Here is a 17,143-nt window from a genome sequence, read left to right as displayed (position 1 = left end):
CTCTTTCTTTTTATCTCTATCTAATTTTGTTTTTTGCTCTTTTTAAGAAGGATCGGCAGATCTCGAGGCGACATCAGGGCGGTTCCTGATTTCGTGCACCTGTTGTTTTTGTCGGCGTGCGATAAGATCGGCACAACGACTGCATTCTCTCTCTTTCTCTTTCTTTCTTTCTTTCTTTTTTTTTTTTTTGCTTTCCTTCTCTCTCTTTTTCTCGTTGATGTTGTTCCTCGTGCCCGAAGCCTGTGCCACGAGCAAAGCTACTATTAAGGTATCATTACGTTCGCCCGGCTGCCACGCGGTTATTCGAAACGCGAGTAAGCCAACTCTTATCCTTTTTCTTAGATCGCCGAAATATTTGTTCGAGTCATCGAACGTACATAGTAAACTCCAATTTCATTTTCTAGATTATTGTTATCGTTCACATTTAAGAAAATTCATATCTCATTTATAGTTCTCTCATTCATCGTTCATCATTATTAATTATCCATTCATCGATTCATTGTAATGTTTATTTATACTTTATATCACTGTGTTTGATGTAATATTTGATTATTGAAAAAATAGTTAATATTTTATTAACATTATATATAGTTAATGTTTTTTTTTTCTTTTATATTTTACAGTCACGCGTAGGAATATTTCTTTTTTTTTTTTAAATTAAAATTTTTGATCGATATATTGTTATAATTAAATGATTAAATTTAAAGTGACAGTTTTCTAGCACATGAGACATTATGGGTCTATATATATAAAGTAGGAAAGGACGAAAATCGTATTGTATATTTAAATACGCGTATGTGTGTGTGTAAGTAGATAGAAACGCTCGTGAATCGGCCTTAGGATCAGCCGAGGATAAAGATGTATTGTAGATAAGCCGAGAGCGAGAGTATGTACACCTGCGCAACGGCGAGTCTCTCTTGGAACAGGCCGTAAAACTTAATTAACCCCTTCGTCGAAGGAAGATTTATTTTCCCTCGACGATTTCGCACCGATCCGAATACGTATTACGTCCGTCTAACGTTCACATTCCTACCTAAGGATTTCAAGAAATAACAACGAGAAAGAAAATTCCCCATTTTCTAACAAATATTTGTACTTGTGTGTGTGTGTCTCTGTCTGTGCAATTCATTTATTATCGTAAAACAATGTATTGCAAGCATACAAAATTTTACAATAAAAATAAAAACATAATTGTAAAAGAGAAAATTTTGAAGTATTTATATCTGCAACATTGTGTGTTCGACGTAAGTAATAAATTTTTAATATGATATTTATTATTATTATTAGATTAAAATTTTTTTAATTAGAGATAATTTTTGGAATAATTTACGTACCGCAACCTAGGAAGAAAATATGTTACCTAGAAATGAAAATGACTACTTTACTTTATTCATATCAGACACACACACATATTATATACAATATATATATATATATATATATATATATATATATACATAACTATTTTCATCTTCCTTAGTTCAGAACTCTTGGTTCGTTGGTATGGTTTTTGCCCTGTAACGAGCTCTCGTCTCACTTGGAAACTTTAACTACTATGTACCTAGTGACGTACGGGGTACTTAATTCGAGTCTGTGTGTACACGCGTGCCTTCGAGATCTTTTCTTCAAAACGTTCTTGAAAGACAGAAAGAGAACGAAATAATAAACGAGGAAGGATAATAAGAGAAAGAAAGAAAGAAAGAAAGAAAGAAAGAGAAGGGATGTTACGTACATCCATTTTCGGCTAATTATACATCGTCCCTTCGTAAGAGGCACTAAACTTCAGCGGTGTGATCGTAAAAGACACGTCACGAGGAAAGGGCTGCTTCCTTACGAATATCAGAATGTGTTAGTGTATCTGTGTATTATTTGTGAGTGAAAGAGAGATGAAGAAAGAGAGAAAGTTAGCTTTTATAAAAAGCTCTCACGGTGTAACGGGACGGGTTCGCAAAGGGCTAACTGGTTAACCGCTCGTTCGAGCGCCAGTAAATGTTACCCGTAATCGTGTTACAGCCTTTTATTGCGCCAATGAAAAGAAGTATTAATCGATGTACTTACACCTTTATCACTCGAACGAACCCCGGGTCCCGGTGTAATCCGATTTTCGGACGTTTCGACCGACCTCTCTCTTTCGGATTCTTTTTCGTTTTTTTTTCTTTCATTTTTTTTCTCTTTTTTCTTTTTAGAAAGTGCCTTATGCAATCATCGTCGCGGAAAATTATTGCCATAATTTTGTTTTATCACAATAGGAATATCATTAATTATTTTTCATACGGTTTTATATAAATGCATTCATAACAATTTTCGTTTCAAATTTATTTTTACGCGTTTATGCGTGGCTATTTTTAATTCGTGAATTATGAATAAGTTAGTTTGCGAATGAATAGTTTAAATAATTGGGAGTATCGTGGATTTAATGTGTTAAGTAGATTAAGTAGATAGGTAAGACGCAACGTTATTATTACTTTTTCGGAAGTGGTAAAGTTTTGTCTGATTATATGGAAAAATATTTCATTCCATTGATTCACAGAGATTATATTGAAATTTTCTTAATTATATTCACACACATAATCAAAGTTAATTCATATTTATACTGAATACATGTTTATTATAGCACCACATAATCTTTTATTGTTTGAGTATTAAGTATTTACTTATGCAACAAATTACTTTGATTACGAGTTTGAAATATCCTTAAAAAAAAAAGAAAAAAAGAAAGATCATCTTATTTGAAATAGCTTGTCAAGGATTTAGTTATAGGTATTAAATTTTCTGTTTTTCTTTTTAAATAATGGTATTATAAAAGTCGAACAAGTCAATCCTCTGTTCTACCAAAAGAGACACCTTTTAACAAGAGAAGATTAAAAAGATCCTGCGGCGTGGAGCTGTAAACTATCCGTGATGGTGTTTTTCTTCATTTCTGAGAAACGTCCCTTTGGTAACAAAGACATAAAGGACATGCCGCTTGCTTTTACTTGCTTTTCTTCGAGAAAGGTAGATGAAATCGGGGGTTGGACAAAGGGGAAAAGGACTGAGGGAAAAAAAAAAATCTATCAACAATTTCTCGGAAGTAAAATGCCCTTGACCCAACGGGCACGGTTGGTTAGTACCATTGTGGTCTAGTCCAAATATTATTAGATTTTATCCTAGACCTACAGCCTCGATTTTTTTCGGGCTTTTCCTCTTTGTTGCAGCAATGTGACACTGACGATTTCATGCGTAATTTTTAGAATATCGTATGAATTTTGATATACTTTTTAAAAATGAAAATTTCCAGAATTCATTTCGTTTGACTTTTTCATAATAAATTCATTTTTCTTTTTTTTTGGCAACTTGTTCTAAGTCTCTATGCAATATATAAACATTTTTTTCAATTTTCTAACAAATAATTTGGATTATTATATGATAAATAATGTTTTACTTTTTTTTTTCAATTACCGAAATCAAATTAAAGATCGATTATATTATATACTTTAAATTGTTTCAAAAATCAATTTCTAGCAAATCTTATTATTACTTATACACTTTTACTTAAAAAAATAAAACACTTTAATTAATTTTCCTATCATTGCCACGATTGTTAGTATTGTTCTTATCGAATTTGTCTAAAATATCCAATCGTAGAAATGAACCGACTATGGATCGTGCCGTTGATGCTGCTCTGCCAATACCACCTTCCATTGAACTGGTACCGCTACTACTTTTCGCTATTTTCACTGGTTTCGTATCGAGAGTAATGTTCACGGCGAATTTCAATTCCGCTACGAAAGCTTCCCAAGGAGTGATCTGTCGAAAAGAAAAGAAAAAGAAAAAGAAGAAAAAAACACCAAGTATTAAGATTAATGGTTAGTGTTTAAAATTTCAAGTAAGTAAAACTTCTTAGAAAGATTCTTCGAATATTTTCTCCTCTCCTCGAGTTTTTCCCTCAACTATAGTAAACATCGATAAAACTTCGATTCGTATTCCATTCGCATAAGTTTTATCGTTGAATCATCGAGTGTAATCACAATTTTGATAGAATTAGAATCGATAAAAAAAGACTAACCTTTTCTTCGACGGCAACTTTGCGTATGTTCCATAAAAATTCAAATATAGCGATGACGAAGGAAGCGGCACAACCGCACATCAAAACGAGAAAAACACCACCGACGTTGGCTAAACCTAATTCTATCGAGTTAGTATCTTTATCACTGTCATCTTTTTTACATTTTCCACCGCCACGTTTTTCCCACCACTTTGTTTTCAATTCTGACAGTGTACCCTTTTCCTGTAGAGTTAATATTGCCCCACTTATTGGAGTTCTGTACGGAGAATCTAAAAAAAAAGAAGGATATTAAATTAAATATAAATTCTTTTCGTTTTAAGGCATTATTTGGCACAAGTATCGTCCCAGATAAATTTCTTTGTAAAAACGTATCGGTGCATATTGCATAGTTTATTTAAAATTTAAATGTCGTAATACCTAGTTTATTTATTTTTTGTATCGTTATATACGATTAGTTTATTGTTACCAATAGTTACTTACTACGTATCAAAGCGATCCCATAACCCTTGTTGTCAATCAACGAACCAATTTGTTGCAGCTCACAATTTCTTTCCATTTTGTATTCGATCGTAGTCGATTCCATCAAAAATGCATATCCTTGTTTTTCTTTGATTACACGTTCGACACCTTCGTCGTTAGTAGCAGTAAATACACTTGGCCTTGCTTCCGACATGGTTGCCCACATACGTTGATAAGTAGAGTAATTTGAATCCTATAAAAAGAAAATAAGTAATAATTCATTATCCATTAAAAATATCGATCAAACGAATTAACGTCGGATTTAAATAATAATTACTCTAAAAAAAGATGAAGTTGAACCACCATCAATGGCACCGTATTTGATCTTAGTTTGTTTAGCGAGCTCTTCAACGTTCGTAATCGGATTGTCCATTTTGTCGATAGTCAGAAAAGCTGCCAAGTTTGCTGTGTACGATGATACCATGATCAGTGTGAAAAACCACCACATTCCGGCTACCATACGTACCGATGGTGCTCTAAAATCGATTAGCATCATGTTTAACTAACTATCATTACCTTTGATTCAACACATCGCAAACGGATCACGAAATATCAATCATCGATTCGTATTACATATTAATTATAAAATATTGATCTATCGCGTTTAACGAGTAACGTTAGTTCCTAATTATTTATCTAAACAATCTAAATTCGCATATCTACCTACGCATGTCAAAATAATGAAATATAACAGCATACTTAATCAAACACGAAAATATCTAATAATCAATGCATTACCAAATCAGATCATGAATCAATGATTCAAAATTCGTTAAAAGTAATCGAATTTTTGGATAACAAAATCAAACGTTAATTAAACAAATTACATTTTTCAAACATCAAATTAAATAATTCACATTTCAACACAATTTTTCGACAATTATCTAAACACTTTTTGCTTATAGATTAAGCAATAGAAAATAAAAAAAAGAAAACAATATAAAATATCTAAAAGTAGCGGTAGGAACGCATAACGTTCTCCTAATTAAGCAAAGGCTAAAGGGCTGCGTATGTAAATGGTCTCTGTTTGTTGACGATCCTTCTTGTACGCGTGCGCACATAAATGAATGTACGTGAGTGCGTGTGTGTAGTGTAGTGTAGTGTAGTGTTTGCTTCCGTCTCTTTCTATCTTATTGAATGAAGAACACGAGGTTCTCTGCGTAGAAGAGTCTCCAGCATGGGGGGGGGGTGGAGTGGGGTACAGGCGAAGAGGTATGAGGTATGAGGGTTAAGATAAAGGTAGGGGGGGGATGTATAGGAGGTGGAGGAAGAGGAAGACGACGGCAGTTAGGTGTCTTTGGTTGGTTGTCTCCCAGTATGTGGTGAGCAAACATGCACGATGTCACGGACAGAGAGTTAGCGCCGTGCCGGCGCTAATAAGTGGGAAGCCGACTCAAATACGTCCGGCAAACAGCGCCTCGTTAAGCTTAATTGTCGTGACTAAAAAAAAAAAAAAAACAAAAACGGAGTTCTCGTTCCCAAAAGAAAAACAAAAAATATAAAAGGAGGAATCAGAGGAGCAAGTCTAAATCTTTTTGTTAGCCAACTTATTCCTTAATTTGATTATTGTAAATCAATTTTATAATTTCTTTTTGTTTTTTTTTTTCTATTGAAAGCGAGAAGATAGGTCGATTAATAAAAAAGGGTCTTAGGTTTTGAATTTATTGTTCATTAAAATAGAATTTGTGTATTTTAAATATTTGGGGAGTTATTTTTTTTTCTTTTTTTAATAAAGTATTTTATAAGAATTTTTTTTTCTTGGTCTTATATGTTTTTGTAATAAATGAATGTTTTTTTTTTATAATGATATGTTTATAGAAATTATTAAGGTATAGGTTTTACGTTGAGTTATGGAGTATTATGAAGATATTGGAATTCGTTGGCTTCAATTTCAGACTATGTAGAATTGTGAATCGTTGATTCGGTTGGTTTCCTAAAGTTGTGAAATTTAAATACATAGATTTCTGAATAACCAGGTCACGTGCTTATGATTCTGGATATAGCTGAAGATTTAATGTTATTAGGATAGGGAATCAGGTTTCTGTATATCCGGCTTATCGAATTCAAGTATTGGGAAAGTGAAATTTGAATAGTCGAATATCTCTACGGATCTAAATGAGAGTTTTAAATAACACTATCGTTCTTAAATTCATTGAAACCTGATATTAAACTTACATTTGTATCTTATAAAACTCTTGCAGATTAATATTACTTAAAAAATAAATTAATACTTACTGAGGAAGAATGTCTGAACCTTGTTGCATAAGAGAACCCACGGTCAACCATAACGAATTCTTCAAATCAAAATTATTCTCTAATTCTTCAGGATCAGGATTACATGGATGAGGATTATTCCACTCTCCTGGTGCCATTCTAAAAAAAAAAAATTAAACAAACTCACCAATTAAATTTCTTACACGTTTTCCTTATCATGATATTTTAATCTTTTTATTTACCTGGCTTGCACGTACAACATCAAAGAGACTATCAGATAAGCAGTAGCCATGTAAATCCAAACATCCGTAGACAATGGTTTAAGGAAAGAAAACAGTTCAGGTTTTTTCTCTTCTGGTTTACTGAACAAAATACTGATACCTGTTAAAAGAAAATAAGAAAAAAAAAATAATTATCCTTTCATTTAACAATAAGTATAAAGATAAATTATTTAGATATTATTAGATTTATATATCATTATACCTAAATTCATAAATGGCATAGTAAAATCTACTGCACTCTCTCTAGCTGATGTTATAGTCAAATCACATATGGCAAGATCAGCTTCCTGAAATATACCTGTTCGTTCTTTTTACGAATTAAAGAGAAACGTTTAATAATTTAGATTTCACAATTAGTTACTTACGTGGTCTAAGAGAAGTTTAATCAAACCATTCCAAGATTTAGTTTTAGGTACGTAAGAACCGTATTGGTTATCAGGTACCAACATGAACGAATATTTGAATTTAAGAATTTTTGCAATATTTTCGATCACGTCTATGCAATATCCTTCGTAATATTTTTTATCGATAGGCACACCTCGTGTTGATCCATCTGTCACTTCTATCACGTATGGTTCACCCTATAAAATGGGTTAGTTTTTTAGTTTAGTTCATATGTTATTTTAAAAATGATTTTTATTATTTATTGAAGATTATTTAGTTTACCACTTTGATGGCAATCCTGAAATGATTTTGTTCGATAGATTTGAACAAGTAACGGTCGAGTTCCTGTTTAGTGCGAGTAGAATGAACACCTTTCTCATCCCAATATCCCATTTTTATACTATTGAAGTCTCGGAAATCCAAAAGATGAAGATTAAAGTTTCGTCTACGACCAATATCGTCAATGCTGATTGTTCCTGTCATCTTCCCTTCTAAAGATATCTGTATGTGTGTGTGTAATAATCAATTATTAGATTTATGAAAGATCTTAATTCTTGATTTCGAAAAGTGGATACAGTATTCTAACTGCAATTTTATTTGATTCAACCAGTTAAAAAAGAAACTATTTTATCAATATTTTTAACCATTTGTTTGCTAATACTTTAAACTAAAAAAAAATGGTCGGTGTATAAGAATAATTTATTAATATTTATAATAAATACAAAGTTTAGTTAGGATTGCGTACTAATATTTTATTATAAGTACTGAACATTTATTTAAAATATTGATATATTAATAATAATGGTCAAGAATAAATTGAAATTTTTAATAACATATATTTTAATCATGGAAATTTAGAATTAAATATAAATTTTTGTAGAATATTTTTCCCCGAGCGTATTTTGAGAAATTTTAGGTCGGTAAATACAAGATTCGTGATTTTATTCGTCGATACATTATGGTCCTCTTATATAAGAGGAAAAAGATTTCAGTAAAGGGATTAAACATTAAGTTTACCTCTCGTATAATGCTGGTAATGTTGGGACCTGCTTCATATTTCTTTTCATCGTCGCAAGAGAGCGGTACCGGGATGATAGGAATAGGATCACCATTATTTTTGTTCCTATCGTTAAGAATATCCAATGCGTTGTATAAAAGAAATACAGCATCGTAAAGGGCTGCACTTTCTGCCTAAAAATTTTAAAATATTTAAATTTGATTTATTCAATCATTCTTACTAAATTTTTCTACAAAATTCACTTTTAATTTCTTATAATTTCATTTTATTATATATTTTTATATTTATGAACGTTTTTAAATTACGAGTATGAACGAAAAAACAATCTACTATTGAATTATGTTAGATATTTTGTGAAGTATATTAATCATATTTTTCATAGATAGAAAGTCAAATGTAATTGAATTCGAATCCGTCAAAATAGTCTGTATCGTTTTTATCAATACACAGGTAAAATAGATGCGAGTTATTTCCCAATGCGTGAATTCACGTCAATCAAGAGCATTAAATAAGCCAATAATTTGCCGGACAACCCGTATAGTTCATTTAACATTCCTTCACAAGTCGAGTTTGTGCGATTTGATTAAGTACCATTGCGTGTCGAATGAACGAAGCGATAATAAACGACAAAGATGATACGGTCGTCGGTATGTCGATCTTATGATCTTTATTTATATTTCATTTTAATTAATACGTGTTCAATTTTCAAATAATCTTTTCCATTTTTTGGTTATTGTCTATAAGAACATTATTATTATGAAAGTAGTGGGGAAACAATACAGAAAAATAGTTGGTATGTTTTTCTTAAAATTAAGACAGTAAACATACGACGTATCGACACCACGTGTTCGCGCGTGTGTGTGTATGTGTGTATGTGTAAATACACGGTCTAGGTCACGTTGTTTATATTCAGTTCGTTTGTATTTAAAACAGAAAAAAGGTACAACTTACAGTTTCGTTCCAACACTCGTCTTTTTAACAAGTAGAAAATTTACCGGCATTTTAAAATCATTGTAAAGAATTTTATGAGAATAGTATAATAATTATTGAAAAAGTGAATTCCTGATTTATTGATGTACGTCTGTGTTATTTATCATATACGGTTCTTTGATTAATAATGAAAGCAGAGAGGACAAAGTCAGAGCTTCATTTGTGTTCTAACGTTCGTTTAGTTAACACGAGAATAATTTACTGCAAATAAAATTAAATAATACGGTAATATATGTATTTTAGAAAAATCTTATCGTCGTAATTTATTTTATATTATTTTGCGAAATATTATTTAACGATTATTTACTCTTTATGAAGAGTATCGGTGTATATTCCAATGCTCCTCTATTTTTATCAGGTCTTATTGCATTCATTTACGTTGCAACGTGTTCGTATAGTTAAAATATAAATAATTTGTCATAATTAATTAGAAATTTTTCATTGATATATTATATAAAAAAAAACTTCTTTTTCTTTTCTCTCTCTCTCTCTCTCTCTTTGTTTCATTATATTTATTAGATTTAGCAATTAATTAAAAATTATTTTTCCTTATTTTATTGGAAAGAAATAATTAATTTCTAATGAAAAAAATACTAATGTGCAATAAATGTTTCGTCTTTTTTTTTTTTTTTTTTTATTAGGTTTCATTAGTATAGAATAAAAAGAAAAGGTTTTTATAGGATTGTAGAATGTAAAACGAATCTGGTAGTAGATAATGAAAAGAGAATTAAGGTAGTGTCGTCAGGTGTTCCTAAGCACCGTGTCGTGAGTAGATTCCGAGGAACGAGTGTTTCAGGTTCTATCTTCGAAACAGCATATACCGGTTGCGGGCCATCGTGCTATAGAGTTAATGAAGAAATTACCTCGAGCGGGCTTTTGAAAGCGGACTAGCAAGCGCGTTTAAACAATTGTTTCCGCGTGGAGCCTCGGTAGACGAAAAACGAGTTTATTATAAGCTCGACGAAAGAGCCATGATTAAAACATGTTGATACAGGCGGTACCATCGTAACGGCCTTGACCACACAACTAACGACAACAACCACTAACGATGATGACGATGACGACGACGTTGTTGACAGGTCAACACGTTTTCACATCTGACTTTTTATACTTAGATAATTAATTTTCTCGTAAATATAATTCAACATTGTGTATTTTCGTAGAGCTATTCTTATTTGTCGTGAACAAATTCGATTATTATTTGTAAATTTATGTAAAGTTTTGATATATACGACAGATGAAATTTTATGTGAAAATATTTGTAATTTTTATTTCACGCGTTAATACTTTATATTTATATTGGTTTTATATTAAATTAAATTGTTATCCATGTGTTATAGAAATTTAGAAATATAATATTATAAAATAGATGAAACACAATAAGGAAAGAATCAGGCTTATGAAAAAATCTATACTAACAGGGAGTTAGTAATTAATCTAATAATTTAGTAAGGTTAAACATTCTGTCCATAATTTCTTAAGTAAATAGAAAGTAAGTTTTAATTAACTAAGAAAAGATAAGAGAAGATACTTCGAGATAGAGTTTTGTTAAATATTATACAATATATATATATAAGCTCTCATATTTTCGATGTAAATTACGAAAGACAAAACAAATACGAGAAAGAAATGAACTTAGGAAATATCTTCTATTATCGAATCGAATTTAGTAACGATAGTTGTAAATTGGATGTATCGTATAGAGAATATTATAGGAAATTGTGTAATTACCAGGTTAATTCCGTCGACATCGTTCTGCCTCAAGCTGAAACCGGTAATGTTACCCTGGGTTGTGCCATTTCGTATTTCAAGAATCGGTAGTTTCGAGGAGTCCTGCGAATCGAAATCGGTAAAAGTGATATCGTGATAGTAGTGACGGTGGTGGTGGTGGTGGTGGTGGTTTGGAGATATAATATAAGGACATTATTTTCAAGAATGTCTACGGCACACGTTTAAATTTCTTTTCTATGTGAAATCGAGCCAAGTCGTCGAGCCCTTTTCTAACATAAACGACGAAGACTATTACAGGGGTTCATCCTTGAGAACCATTTTTCTAACTATCCAGAGTCTGTCGCATGATCGAACGATTTGCACTGCTGCTACTCCCTTTTTAATGGCCCATTAAGATCAACTTTATTTCTATCGGAAATCAAGTAAGAAAAGAAGAAGAAGAAGAAAAAGGAAAAAGAAAAATAACAAAAAGAATTGGCACGCTTATCACTAGAAAAAAAAAAAACTTACTTCGATAGAACTTTCTTAATGGAGGAGTAAGATTAAGGTAACCCACGTTTCGCTTCTTTAAGAATATCCTCGCTTAAAATTTCATCTTTTAAAGAAGCGAATTTTTTTTGTCTTCTTTATTTTTTTTTTATTTTAAATATCTTGCCAACAGAGAGATTGTTTATTCATTTACATATATATAACCGAAACGCAGAAAATTCGTTCTCGTAATGTCTTCAAAATTTAAACAACGATGATTATTTGTCGAAATAATTATGAAAATATCTTCGTGAAAAAAATGTAATTTATTTATCGCCAATCGGAACGCAGCAAATTATTTGTTATTTTTAAAAATATACGGTTTATTTCGTTGTAATTTAAAGGATAAAATGATGGATAACTGAAGTAGCTGAAAATTTTTGTAACATTCGTTTTATCTTTATAGGTAATTGTTTGTATTTTATTTTTTCGTTATTTCTTTTTTATTTTAATTGAGATATATATTCTCCCCTACTCCCCCATTCCTCACGTAAGAAAATATATCAAAGTTTATCGTCGAACATAATTCATAGGACTTTTTTTTTAATCGTTTATCTTTCCTGGTGCTTGTGCTTGCACGTAGAAAATCAATAAGCGATCAACAAGTAATTTAGCCGAGGATCGTCGAACAACGCGCTCGGAGAAGAATAATTACATTGTTTCGACATAATGAAGTAGTAAATACGAAGTTATCGGTAAAACGATCAATGAACATCCGCGAGTAATGGAGGTGAAATTTCGAACGATGTATCCTTCGTGTCGAAACAATACAACTATCGATTTAATATCCGATTTATGGACAATACATACTTATCGACTTGGCTCGATATTGATTATTAAAAACCATATCAAACACTATAAAAAAAAAATGAAAAAACGAACAAGCTGAAAAAATCAATAAAAATTAAATATTTCCTGACAAAAGAGTGTTATTCCTTGATTTACGTTCTTTACTTGTGGAGTCTGTTTTCATTTAACAAAAAACGAAGAAACACATTAAAAAAGAAGCCAACGTGTAATTGTAATTAAGATATAAATGTATTACATTCGTATAGGCTTAAACGAAAAAAAAAATATATATATATATATATATTTAAAAAATTCTACGCGAATGCATATAAATTATATTCCTTGTCGTAAAAAATCACACATTGTTAAAATTTTGTTTCTATTAAATATTACTATTCATTAATATAATTTTTGTTCTAATTGAATAAAATGATATGACGTAAATCACAAGGAATGTAGGTGTGTAATATGTACGAATGATAAATGATACCATGTAAGTTATGATGAAATTCGTGTATTCGCGAACCAAATTAACTTCCTTAGCTTGATGGAAAACGCGCATTATATTTTCAGGTTTAACATCGATAATAATGTTATCGATTGGCAATCTACTGATTTCCTTTAATGTCGAACGATAATTAGGCCCGGTACCAAGATGACGAATGGTGATTGGATTATCCTTATCCCTCTTCATAGTGAGAGCTTTTTGAATTCGTGAAAGGCCGTCGTTGGTTTCGTAAATCGCAACGAAGCTTTTCCATTTGTTCCAAACCACAACATCCGCGATAGCCTGGAAAGAGATTACCAAGTTTAAAGCGGCCCCAAGATTTTGGAAAAACTTTTCTTCTTTCCGAATGATATCTCACAAGAAAATAAATATGATAGATATTAAAGAAAAGAAGTAGGGGAAAAAAAAACAAAAAAAAATATTAAAAAAATGTCTCTTTTTATCGAAAATCGATCGATGGATATTTAAGGACCCTTATCATCCTTTTATATCTTTTCTTTAGAGTATCTTTCGTTATAAGGTGAATTAATATTTTAGTTCGTTCATTGAATTACAATTTTTGTAAGAAAAATAAAAATCGAGTATTTAAATATATGATTTATTATTTATTATAATTATTATATTTTTTTTTTTAATTGTAAGGATTATAAGATTGTACCATTGTAGTAAATGGTATGAGATATATTAATTATTTTCATAAAAATGTAGATTTAATAAATCTTACCTTGCTTATCATTTCACTATCAGGATAAATATTGATCGTCATAGGTGTTGGATTAATCGGATTATCCTCCTCATCTAAAATTAATTCCTTGTGTTCTCGCCAAACATATTCAAAGTGTGGTATATCGAAACGAGCAGCTATACTCGCAACTATACCTCGCGTGTATGGACTCGAGGGCCCAAAAATTGCCGCCACGCCTTCCTCCAGAAGTTCGCAGACTGTGGAAAAGCAAGCGAGTTAGATAAAGAAAGAGAAAGAGAAAGCAAATCTTTACAACTTGGAGTTGCCACGAGAGTGCTCGTGAAAGATTTCATCCGCAAAAAAAAGAACGAAATAAAGAGAGAGAGAAAGAGAGAGAGAAATAAAAAGAAATAAAGGTACTGCGAGCAGAAGACTTTGATTTAGTAGCCGGCGGAAATACTTCACCTTGTCTTCTTCTTCCTCTTCTTCTTCTTCTTATTATTTTTTTTCTTTCGTAGAAAAATGATAAAATCTAGTTTTATTTCATGAATTTTATTTCAACCTCAAACCCAGGCATTAATTTCATTAGTTATTATATATTTTATTACTCATTAGACTCTCACCTGCCAGTTTCGTTTTAAAACTATCCGTACTGCTATCAACTATTTTGATAGATGAACGTAATTCGAAAGCCGGTGCCGGATTTTCTATCGTCGTAGCGAATGTTGCTCTTTCGAATGCCACTTGGTACTCCATATCTTCTTGATGAAAAATTGCACCTAAAAATACAAATACAAATATGAATTTAAATTTAAATTGAATTTTTTTTCGAGATAACCCCACAGATAAGATCTATCGTACTTCCAATGAATTCGATTCTTTTATTGATGATTTGTAAAAATATAAAAATTAATATGCTAAATTAGGTGATCGTTTTTAAAAATGATAGATTTTTTTATAATCATAATTATTTATTATTTCATTGTTTGTTTCGTTTTAATTGAAGGCATGAAGCCAATATGAAGAACAAACGGTAGCGTTATTTGAAAATCAACTGGTGCTTACTTATTGGTAAATCGTAACGACCAACATATCGAAGACAGCGATGTAGAGAAATTCGAATTACTGCATGTAAACCACCGTAATTTCGCTTGGAATAATTTAATTCATAGACGAACGTGTATGTCCGTGAGAGAACGACGACGATGTAATCACGCGCGTTATTAGATTCGTGGCCATTCCATTTCTGTGACAATAATTCCTACTCTGGATACGTATTTCGAATTAATCGGTTAGAATCGACTAAATGTGGCTTTACCCTGCTTTGTATCCTGGCTAATATTCGATAACGTATTTATCATCCTTTTCATGCTTACCAAATGCCTCACACTCTAGCATTTTTGTTTTATTGTGATGGTCAAAATTATTCCTAATTTTCTAACACATGTTCCAGTCATTTTATTTTGTTAATTTATTTATTTTCTTCTTTTTTCGCAGGTGTTTTATTATGCTTGCCAAATAATTTCGTCTATTTGGTTGAAATTTACTTAAAAAAAAAGAAATAAATTTATTTTCAAAACCAAATATAATTTAATAAATATTAAAATTTGTATTTGTAGAATAAATTTCAATTAATTTGTTTTGTATATAATATTGTATATATACATATGAAAGTATCGTTGCAAAAATTTAATATACTTTTTCGGTTGGTGATATGAAATCATGTATTTTGACGATTAGGCACACAGATTATTTTTATACTTCATACATATATATATTTTTTAAATTCATTTTCTTTTGTCTTTCCTTCTCTCTTTCTTTCTCTCCCTCTCTCTCTCTCTCGATTTGTCACACGGGCCGCATCATTACAAACAAGTAGTACGTGGTAACGGTCTACTATCATTTTCAACACCGAGTCATTTCATTTTCTTTTGAAATTCTTTCCGGTGGCAGCTACGGCCGCTTCGGGTACCATTATATCGCGAAGAAAGACTCTCGAGCCCGTAAAAGTTACCTTTAGCTACATATCCACCAAGTCAATGTTGTAACTTTTTAACGGCACAGTTAAGACACAGACGTCAGGCTTTTTTTGAATTATAAATAATACTACACACACCGTTCATCGATTATTCCTATACAACCGTAAAACGATCGATGTCGAAATGAATGAAAAACTGTTCATTCGATTGAATTAAATATAAACTAACGATAAAATATTTTTTGCGGTATTGTGAATTATTTTCGACTAGATCAAATTTTTACAATTTTTCCTAATATCAAAAGAGAAAATTTTCAAACGACATGTATGTTAAAATAACACGGATATTTTGTTTTGAAAGAAAATCTAAAAATTTGTCGAATTTTTTTTTTTAAGCTTTTTTCATTAATTTTTATGATTTTTTATTCGTAATACTATATATACAGGCATTTATGTTTATGATAATTTGTATAATAAAGTAATAACTCGCGCAAATTGTTAAAAATGGAGAATCGAATTGACGATAATTTTTCAATGGATATTTTGGTTACTAACTCACCTAATGCATAATATTTTTTGTATGGATTCACCAATAACTATTGTCAACCTCTCCTCCACTTGTATTGTGAGATATAATGGTGCAATTTTGACCAAAGAAATAGATGGGAAGAGAGATAAGATTGAGTTTAAATCGATCGGCACCCTCGACTTAGGGGAAATCGTGAGAAATATGTGATAGTGTTGTACGTTCGATTTCCATATAAACGGACGTTCCTGGGATCAGAAAGAAAAAAGGAAAGAAGTAAAGAGAAAGAGAAAGAGAAAGAAGATACGATATCTTCCAGCGTGCATTTTTGTTCGGGGACACAATGCATCCTTTTTAAGGACGAAGAAAATGACTTCCATTTTGGTAAGAGTCATGCGATAAGAAAGATTCTACATATTTTTCCAAAAATTTATTACAAATGATTTAAGGAAATGCTTTCGGAGTGAAATTATTTTGAAAAATATTGAAAGAAGAAGTAAAGGATAAGTAGTAATGGCGTGATATATCTCAGACATTTCGGTCATCATTATTGTAAGTTAAGAACATTACTGTAAACTCTTATCTGCAATACAAACCTAGAAAGTTTGACGTTTGAAAAGTAGTAAAAGCATAGTAGCGATCAAACATATTTTTCGTAACACGATAGATCCCTTATACATATAGATACAATAATATTAAAGTTTTATGATAAATGATTGTAAAATGAAATCACTATTGAGAAATATGTAAGCTAAGAACAAAAATAGTTCTAACTTTCTATCGATCATGAATTATGATCATAAGATTCTACCGATATCATATATATCATACTTATCGTACCTTGCAAGCTAGATGCAAGCTAAGTAAACTAAAGTAAAAAAAATAATAATGAAAAAAAAAAAACGTTTGTTAGTATAAGAAGATGAAAACAAAACAAAATTATAATA

General features: G+C 31.0%; 1 protein-coding gene across 1 annotated transcript in view; it reads right to left on the bottom strand.

Annotated features, from left to right (window-relative positions):
• Positions 1 to 2,598: 2,598 nt before the first annotated feature.
• The window catches only part of LOC106785766 (glutamate receptor ionotropic, kainate 2-like), a 44,933-nt gene continuing 30,388 nt past the window's right edge, over positions 2,599 to 17,143 (bottom strand). The window contains exons 3-16 of the mRNA XM_014746480.1: positions 14,316 to 14,471; positions 13,732 to 13,949; positions 12,990 to 13,289; positions 11,183 to 11,284; positions 8,461 to 8,634; positions 7,726 to 7,944; positions 7,425 to 7,640; positions 7,262 to 7,346; positions 7,021 to 7,159; positions 6,800 to 6,937; positions 4,842 to 5,040; positions 4,526 to 4,757; positions 4,046 to 4,314; positions 2,599 to 3,786 (exon numbers count right to left, since the gene is read on the bottom strand). Coding sequence (XP_014601966.1) covers positions 3,550 to 3,786; positions 4,046 to 4,314; positions 4,526 to 4,757; positions 4,842 to 5,040; positions 6,800 to 6,937; positions 7,021 to 7,159; positions 7,262 to 7,346; positions 7,425 to 7,640; positions 7,726 to 7,944; positions 8,461 to 8,634; positions 11,183 to 11,284; positions 12,990 to 13,289; positions 13,732 to 13,949; positions 14,316 to 14,471 — 2,684 coding nt within the window. The 3' untranslated portion in view covers positions 2,599 to 3,549. The remainder of the gene's footprint in view (positions 3,787 to 4,045; positions 4,315 to 4,525; positions 4,758 to 4,841; positions 5,041 to 6,799; positions 6,938 to 7,020; positions 7,160 to 7,261; positions 7,347 to 7,424; positions 7,641 to 7,725; positions 7,945 to 8,460; positions 8,635 to 11,182; positions 11,285 to 12,989; positions 13,290 to 13,731; positions 13,950 to 14,315; positions 14,472 to 17,143) is intronic.

This window comes from Polistes canadensis, unplaced genomic scaffold (assembly GCF_001313835.1).
Source record: "Polistes canadensis isolate GaletaPanama2010 unplaced genomic scaffold, ASM131383v1 scaffold_56, whole genome shotgun sequence".
Classification (NCBI taxonomy): domain Eukaryota; kingdom Metazoa; phylum Arthropoda; class Insecta; order Hymenoptera; family Vespidae; genus Polistes; species Polistes canadensis.
The sequence above is the reverse complement of the archived record's forward strand: the minus strand, read 5'-3'. Positions and strand labels throughout refer to the sequence as shown.